Genomic DNA, 9,566 nt, shown 5'->3' with positions numbered 1-9,566 from the left:
TGTAAGACACACATTGCCATTGATGACAGAATCTAACCGACGGTTACCATGGAAATAAAATAAACAATTATTTTACAGCACTTTATAAAACTTATAGGCATATATACCTAAACCGAAAAGAAGAGTGGAGTCACCGACAAGAGATAATGAGAGTTAATATCTAAGTTCAATAGAATTGCGTAATCAAATGTGTTAAACCAAATCAGGTTACATTTAATTATTTAAGTGCTACATGCTAATATGTACAATTTATGGATTAGATCAGTTTATGAAAGAAATCCGTAAAAGCGAATTGACATCCACCCAGAGTTGTCTCAGGAGCACTATATTATAAAAGCTTCAAGTCGACGTGCGTGGTATCATTTGCAAATTATATTTGTATGAAGCTTTCACAATAAAACAACGTAAACAACGCAAATATTACATTGAACGTAAACCACGCAAATATTACATTGAACGTAAACCACGCAAATAGAGATTGTCAGCGCTACATGTAGAATATGTCTGTATCCCATTGCGTTCATACCACCTTTAACGCAATCAAAACAATGTTCAATCTTTATATTTACATATTTACATTTTGCCACTGCGACTTCCATTACTCTAATGATAATCGTGATCTGCATTATGAGCCAATAAATACAGCCTTGACTTGGTGTAGTTATATCTACATAGATGAATGCGAGTCTTGTTTACTGACACCATGTTAGTCCGCGCGGGAAAATTTACATTATAGTTGAATGAACCATTTTGGTTAAAAAACTTATGAAAAATCTTTTAAATGTCTGGATAATTGAAAGTAAACGGAAAAGCTATTGAAAAACTTTGAGATTTTGTTATCTTTCCAATTTTTATAGGGACTTTTTATCACATTGAACTTAGCTGTTGAGGTAAAATGATATATCGATAATGTCCATTTCGAATAAACCGAGGCGGAACGACTACCGGTATGTATCGTTGTCAGGGTAGTGATGCGGTCCGAATTGGAGCGAGCCGCCATATTTAATTTTCAATCGAGGAAAGCAACTGTGATACAGCCTATTGATGGTATGACCATTGAGCTGCTGAATGTTTTTATGTATGTGTCGGTCAAAGAACGCGATATAGACTAAATTCTTTATAGTCATGACTTTTATTTTATAGTACGGAGGATAAACAAGTGTTTACATGGTGTGTGTGTTAGGCCTATTTTGAATGCAAAGACGGGGGTAAAGCTGAAGATACTGTTTTGTATCGAAGCGTGAACTAGAAGTAGTCCGAACCTTCACTGTGTTTGTATTCATACGTCATTGCGATTACGCTAATTTGAACGCAACTCCTCACCCATTGTCTATATAGGGCCATATGTAAATATATTACCTTGAACGTTAATAACGCAAATTACCTTGAACGTAAACAACGTAAATTACATTGAACGCCAACAACGTAAATTACATTGAACGTCAACAACGTAAATTACATTGAACGTCAACAACGTAAATTGCATTGAACGTAAACAACGTAAATTACATTGAACGTCAACAACGTAAATTACATTGAACGTCAATAACGTAAATTACATTGAACGTCAACAACGTAAATTACCTTGAACGTCAACAACGTAAATTACATTGAACGTCAACAACGTAAATTACATTGAACGTCAACAACGTAAATTACATTGAACGTCAACAACGTAAATTACATTGAACGTCAACAACGTAAATTACATTGAACGTCAACAACGTAAATTACATTGAACGTCAACAACGTAAATTACCTTGAACGTAAACAACGTAAATTACCTTGAACGTCAACAACGCAAATACCTTTGAACGTTAACAACGCAAATCGCATTGAAAGCCTCTCTATCCTCACAGGAAAAATATTGCCGGTCAAAACATACAGATTTTATCCAAATGTCACCCGAAACAGAAAAAGTGCTTATTGTAAACAAAGAAATGTTGATTTTTATTGTAATCTTCCATGCATGTGTGATAAAAAACAAGATGTGATGAATCAATACTAAATTCTCATTTCCATCCTTAAAGGAAGCACATGGATTAGTTCTTTTGAGCATTGTTGAAAGAGTTTCATCTCTTCCATTGATCTATATACTTTGAACGCTTTCACACGAGAATCCCCTTATCAATAGTTTTGATTTCAGGATGATCTCAATGATTTTCTCCGTGTAATCATACTTACTATTGATTAAATCATGTTTTGAAGTTCACCATATCCAAACGATTCACCTGATGAAGATTAAAATTGTGTGGTTCGGCAACAGAAATCGACTTGAATTATAACAATACTCTGATTAGCCTTTGAAGAACAAACATCAATATACGTATTTCCTGGGTTCTTATCGACGCATACATACTGAAAATAAAACACCTCTTAAATAAAGGGATTCTGAGCCTAAGTCGTATTTCAGTACTTTGTAATATTTATCATGTGTTTTTAATTGTATTGTTGAAAAATTATGAAATCGAATGAAGTCTGTATATTCAGCTAAAGACTGGCTTATGTAAGTATTCACAGAACAGGAAAGATTTAGTACTATGAAGTCGGCTTTAAAAACACTATTGTCACTATGCGAGAAGAAATAAAAATGCGACGAATTAACATTATTCCCAGTTTTTCGATCACTGTTTTCTCCTTGTGTTCATTATCCTCTAAATAGATGTCTAAGAAATTGTGTTAATCAATCTTCAAGACAACATACCATAACGATAAGTTTATTTATCTATCTAGCTTCTGTATTACATGTGTAGTAGGTTTTGATGTAATGACAACAAAAAGGTGAAAACATATATATATATATATATATATTTAATTCTAACAAAATATTCAATGTTAAACAAGTAATAAATACATAAATGCTAGCAAAGTGTATATATTTGTGTTCCACAAGTATGAATATATACATGATAAAGCTCACATAAAAATGTTGAAGATTCGTACATACAATAGCTTGTAAACACTTAGTAAGCAAACTGATAACTGCGCACTGTTCAGAAATAAATTAATAAATACGATATGCACGAAAATGAAATTATCTTAAGGTAGCTCCATACTTTTGGGAAAACCCATGTCATTTTTTTCTAACAGGTCTTATTTTCTTGCATTTTTCAAGTATATTTCAAATCTGTAAAGATAAATGGGTGTTCTCGAACTACTTTTTGAGATATTTGAGCTTGAAATATACCATCCATGCAAATTTGCTGGCCGAAAATAGAAACATTCATAAAATTATGTTTTCTGTAATATTAGGGTGAATGTAGTCTCGATCCTGTTGATTTTTTGTCCTAAATTTCTAACGATAGAACAATATACAAAACTCTTGTATTTTAACAAATGCTAACTAATTTTCGTTATTTCCCAGGACCGTTTCTATACGTAATTATCATGTTTTGCCATATTTTCGCCCGTAAAAAATCAATGAATAGGCCAAAAAGGAAATGAAAACCCATGTCAATTTCACAATATTTGTATATGATATGCCCAAGATAATATATTTTTCAAATATCATATAAAAACATGGGGTCCTCGATCAAAATTTCACAATTTTGTAAGCTTGAAGTTTGTAACTCGCAACCCTACCCCCATTTCATCCAGTGCTAAGATGGGTCATATTTGACTATTTTTTGAAAATCATGCCACAAAAAACATTACACATCAGTTCATATGTTTTTGTGATAGTATATCTGGTTTATGTCTGTTTATTTTTATGATTTTCTCCAAATTTTGTGTTTGAAGGAAATACGTGTGCGATTTTTTTAGAATTCCGGAATTTGGGTCCGGCCGGGTCCCCTCTTATCATTTATAGCGACGAACGGCACTTCCGGTGTTTAAAAATCCATTCCCATTTACGACAGGGACCGCAAAAACCTCAGAGATAGCATATAATTTTCACTTCACTGCTTTTATTTGATTTATTTAATGATTTTAAACATTCAATATAATATGTAGACAATTTTCACCTATTGAAAAAATATCCAAGTGGGATGTCGTGGCGTATCGGAAACCATTCTGGAATTCAAAACAAACTCCGCAACTTCCGGTATAGCGTCATATGAATTGGCGCGGTTTTCAAAAGTATGGACCTACCTTAACTTAATAAGGTACAAATTACCAAACAGAACGGGTGATAATAGGAAAAACAAGCTCCATTCGTTCCATGGTAACTCCTATTGGTGCGATAAGTCTGATGCTGATGAAGGATGTAACCAATAAACAGTCGTCAACCCTGTGTTATTGCTTGTCTATTTGTTATATATAACACAAGCAGGAGAAACTATGGGACAATCAAAGTGCCAATGCGAGCCTTTCTGGTTAGTACATTAATAATCTCGTTTACGAATGGCATTGCTATTCTCCAAGCAATTTCCGTCGTCTTTCTTTAATACAGGGTAGTCTCGTTAGCAAAGAGATAAAATGACATCATTCGAAATGTCCGAAATAAAAAGGATGTTCGAAATATGATCAGATAAATCATTTGGTTAATGAACTTTTAATTTCTCATTTGCTTCAAAACCTGTGATTATGTCTTCTCTAAGTAGATAAAAAATAAAATATATGGAAAGTCATTAAATGATATCAAGTTTAATAGAAATTGTTGATTTTGATTTGAAACTGTCGTTAAACTGCGATTAATTAACTTATTTAACAACTGGGTCCATAAAAGGTCATTTCCAAAAATCTTATAATGATTTTTCGTATAGCCGTTTACTGTGTTTTTAAGCTCAAGATTTCGAGATTTTCATTCTAAATATAAAAAAAAAATCACAATTTAACTACATGTGTATTGTTTTACAACGTTTTCCAATTATATTACATTTCCATGTTATATTATTGCAAGAATGCATTTTATAAAAGAAAATAAATGTTGTCTGCAATCGCGAAGATAATTATCATCCGTGAAAGAATCGGCCGTATGGTATCTCCTCATTTCATTCAAGAGTTGATACCAGTTGACTTAGGCTTTACGAAGATCGACATCAAGATATTATATACGATTTTCTGTCGGAGTCTCTTTGCTCGATTTTTCTGATTCTGGCGCTGGCGGTCTTTTCCCCCAGGACGATATTCCTCTTCCTGAAGATGATGTCAAAACTGCCGACAATGTCTTAAGCGTTAAACTTTGTCTATAGTACGATCGAACCCGTCTATTAACAGAGTAGGCCATAAAAATAAAAATTCCCTGAGAAGCGTTGACTAAATTCACGACGATGGAGAAAAATGACATTGGAACGAAGGAGTCAATCAGCTGGAATATCCATGAGATTCCTGTCAGTAGGAATAGTTTGATATGAACTGTGACCTCTCGTCGCGAGGACTTGTTGGACGTCACGCGGGGAACCTTGGAGATGTGATAAGCAGTCACTGAGAAAAACACAATATTGGCCAAGCAGATAATGAAGATAGGACCGATAAATGACGCCATGAAGGCGAGCAGGGACGATATGAAACATTTATTGTCGCTCCCGTACCCAATACTGCCTTCCCCGCTCACAGAGATACCAACATAAACCGAGATGATCACGATAGGCAGACCAAGGCAGTAACCAAGGTAACAGATATGGGTCAAACGTTCTGATTTCTTATCTTTAGCCAGTTTCAAAGGGAAAACAAAGACTTGGAACATGTGATAGGAACATACGTTCATGCTGAAAAATGTCGCCAGCCAAAAGTAATGGATCAAGAGGCCAAATGTGGCGCAGAGTTTCCTGTCCTTGGATTGTAGTATGCCAAGCTGAGTGAGGAACTGGGAGAAAAACAGTGACGCTATCAAACACATATTGTTTTTGCCGGGAAGTGTACGAAGAGGTGAGAAGAAGCAGTAAGTCAGAAATGTTATGAACAGACCCAAAACTGATAAACAGACACACGTAAAGGACATCACTTGAAGAACAAATTTTACAGTGTCTTCAATGGAGTTTGTTTCTGCTCCTACATGAGACGCCATCATTCTATCAAAATCGTCGATACAAATTTGTAAGAGACTGGAAGAAGCATTTTTCCGGAATTCGCCAAACTTTAGCTTTGGCCCGTTAGGTAAGAGTTTGATGTGAAATTTGTTCTCCTGATATTCATATTGATCTTCGTCAATTTCAACATGCTGACAGGCCAAAAACTTCGACACATACTTCAACTTATATATGTCAGAGTTGAAACTAACCTGTTGATGCGAGACGAGGTAGCAACTTTCCTCCAAATCAACTGTATGGATTATGGTCGGCAGTTCGAGTGCATCCTTGTCGTAAGCGAATTCCACATGACACATAGTACCAAGACATGGCAGACTGAAGTTTGATGACGTCATATTCAAAAGCTTATTCTCAGTAGCAATCCTGTCAGCCATAGCAGAAATAAGAAATGACGTGTGCAATAAAAATGGCTGCTCACTTGGACCATACCTCGAAGCACAATCTTGATGAACAAGCATATACAAGGATACATACTCAATATCATGCGACATAATTTTAAGGTTTGTCGATATAAGAGAATCAATTACGTTTCTGATTGGCCTCATGACTTCACCGACTGTTTCATTATTTAGCGGTGTGAAATACACCATGACTTTTGCCGCCATTGCGTAGCCAAGCAACGTCGCATGTGGTAAAAACGGTCGGCAGTCGTTGTTGCTGAGGTATTTTCCTTCAAAGCAATGCAACGGTCGACAAACTTCCTGAAATTGAAAAAAAACAATGTTTATTTCACAAAGCAAACTTGAGAAAGAAATAATAAAAATGTTCATGCGATTGCAATTTAAGCCTTAAATCGTATGAAGTTGAAAAGACAACATATCGTATAGCGGGTAATTCTCATGAAGATGATATTAATTTCTAGAATCATTGATGAGGTCATGAAAAATTCACACGTGTAATACCAAGTAATACATTGTAGATAAACATGAACCCTTATAGCCGTATCGGAAGACATTGATGCGATAAAAGATGATTTTCCCGTTAATCCTAAATCACAACATTTCACACCTACAAATATAACCGACTATACCGTGATAAAAACACAACCAAAAAATAAAATAAAGCTCTAACAACACAATATCATCGTTAGATATTCAAAGATTTATGTAAAAAAAGTTATCGATAAATGATATCACTTAATATCCTTATTTCAACATTGTGTAATGTCAATGGTGAAAAATTTATGAACCATTTATATAATCTTCAGTATAAATAAACGAAGTATTGTTAATGAAATTATATATCTACCTTCCTTGAATCATACACTTCATTGTGTCCACATTTTCCACTCACATTGGCGTCATGTATATCGTCTAGAACAGTATAATCAGCAATGGCTTTGAATTTAAACATTTTCCTATAGGTAGAAGCGATAATTGGTCCGATCTCTAAGAGGTTATAACAATCGTCACTTTTAAATGCGTCATTTTGAATCACGTTTTGATACGAGTTATCAGGGACCTTCATACTGAATGAGGAAATATAACACTCGGCGCAAAACCTGTTCTTATATAGAGTCATAGACGGTGACTGTGGGTATACGCCACATCGTGTTGTCATGGTAACATTCACCGGTGTCAAATGCCCTTTCTTGTCACACGTATCGATAGTGGTTAGGTTAGTGGGCGAGTTAGAATTGCAGATCTTACAAAATATATTTCGGTATCCATTAACTTCATACTTGATAAAATGCGAAATACCGGATAAATAATTCTCGCATGCCCATTCTATGTCCGGATCATAATCGCCCCACGCTCCTGTAACGTTGCACGTAGAAACTGACCTATCATGGATCCAGTACTTAAGACGCCGGCCGTCCGAATACAATTTCATAGTACACTTTTCCTTTCTATTGTGTGGAAAGATATTATGTTCTATGTTTTTGATTAATTCACTCAATAAATAGAACTCTTCATGCTTGATTATGAAATTACATTCTAATTCCAAATCAAACTTTTCAAACATGGTTTGAGACAGCGATATGTTGACATTTCTGGTGAGCCTAGCAGGCGGTAGCAAATAACGTCCTTCGTTACATATCAAACAGTAGACGTTACGATATCTAACCCCTGATTGGCTTGACACAATTGGTATATGCGCAAAGCTGGCATCCGTGTTTCTATTTTCACACGAATCCATTAGATAAGGGATGTCTGTGACATTGTAACACTTTGCTACAACATAACCGGAAAAGTGTTTGGAAACCATCATCGGTGATGTCATTGCAAAATCGGTACAGCAATCTGACCTCAACACGCACGTGACGTCACATCCGCAATCTTGTAAGTTGCCAACTGTGTCTTTGGGATTCACGAAAGATATCGTCTTGTCACAGTACCGTTGGTGACCATAGTGTAGAAAGTGGATAAAAAGCAATTTTTGAATGTCAACTTTATTTCCAAAGACTGTAGCAGCTCCACCATAAAATGGAGCGTTCTTGTTGATGGTTTTCATGATCGGCTGATCTGCCGAGACAACTTTTAAGTTGTTGAATGATGTTATTTGAAACCCAAATATGGATAATCCATCAGATAAGTCTGTTGCCATAACGATGGAGGCATCTAAAAATATGTCGGCGTTACTAGTATTTCTGTTACACTGATAACAGAAAACGTTTTTAAAAGGAAAAGACCCCGCAACTAATGGAGTCGATTCACACAAACGCTGGAGGGTTTCATTCTGAACTGGCCATGCACCTGTCTGATTACATCGACCAATCACTTTACTCATTCTTCTCTGTATACCTGGGTTACATATATAGCAGAACATGTTTTTGTAGTGTTTGTATGGTTGATCCACTGTTCGACAAGCCCAATTTATATCTGGGTCGTAAGAAGCCCATGTTCCAGTAATGTTGCACTCTTCTAAATGTAACTTACGTGGGTCCTTCAACTTCTTTGGGATGTCGCAGTCTACATATCTTTGGTGGTTTGGAGATTGGTATATCATAGAACATCGATTATTCTCAATCACATCCAAAATGGCGTCGTACGAAGTAAGATGATTGAGGTCAATCATTCCTTCACAATCGATGTTCAGTGACCAAGGAATAGTGCTGATCTCCCCGAAACACTCGGCACAGTATTTGTTTCTGTAAACCAGAAAACTGTCGGCAGACGACACTGGTGTTACCGTGAATTTCTCCGTGCTGGTGTAGTTTCCAGAACATTTCCGAGCTATTGTCTCCGATGTTCCTTTCGGACATTCGGTAAGAGCAAATGTCGTGTTTTTTTCAAAGTTTCTCGGATTAAATACGGCAAGATCCATACACACGAGTCCCGGATGAGCAAACATGACATCCGGGCAACAATCTTTGCGTTTCAAACAATGCCTGTCGCATTGACACCTGGGACAGAATCTAGGACCATGGTGTGTCCTTGTTAGGTCTACGTCGTCTGTCAGTGTCTTGTCACCACAAAGATGTGTCTGTCCACATGTTAGATAGTATTGATGAAGTATATTGGTGAAATTAACAGCGCTGGTCTGTCCAATGTATAACAGCAAGGCAAGGAAGAGGGTCTCCATCTTGGATTTCTCTTCTTCAGTCAACGCTCGCTCAGACTTCGTACGCCATGTATCAATTTGATGAATCTGGTT

The 9,566-nt window shown here is 36.1% G+C and overlaps 1 protein-coding gene across 2 annotated transcripts; it reads right to left on the bottom strand.

Moving 5' to 3' along the window:
• Nucleotides 1–2,829: 2,829 nt before the first annotated feature.
• Nucleotides 2,830–9,566, bottom strand: LOC138329254 (uncharacterized). 2 transcript variants are annotated; one of them, XR_011209432.1, is made up of 3 exons: nucleotides 7,218–9,566; nucleotides 4,090–6,670; nucleotides 2,830–3,038 (listed from the first exon to the last, which is right to left on the bottom strand). XR_011209432.1 is itself a non-coding variant. In XM_069276096.1 (2 exons), exons 1-2 carry the CDS (start codon nucleotides 9,492–9,494, stop codon nucleotides 4,988–4,990), a joined length of 3,960 nt encoding a protein of 1,319 aa, XP_069132197.1. In that variant the 5' UTR covers nucleotides 9,495–9,566; the 3' UTR covers nucleotides 2,832–4,987. The 2 variants fall into 2 exon arrangements, 1 of the variants encoding a protein (XP_069132197.1); XM_069276096.1 differs by having other exon boundaries at nucleotides 2,832–6,670.

Source organism: Argopecten irradians, chromosome 8 (assembly GCF_041381155.1).
Source record: "Argopecten irradians isolate NY chromosome 8, Ai_NY, whole genome shotgun sequence".
Classification (NCBI taxonomy): Eukaryota; Metazoa; Mollusca; class Bivalvia; order Pectinida; family Pectinidae; genus Argopecten; species Argopecten irradians.
Note: the sequence above shows the minus strand (reverse complement) of the source record. Positions and strands in the feature narration are given on the sequence as shown.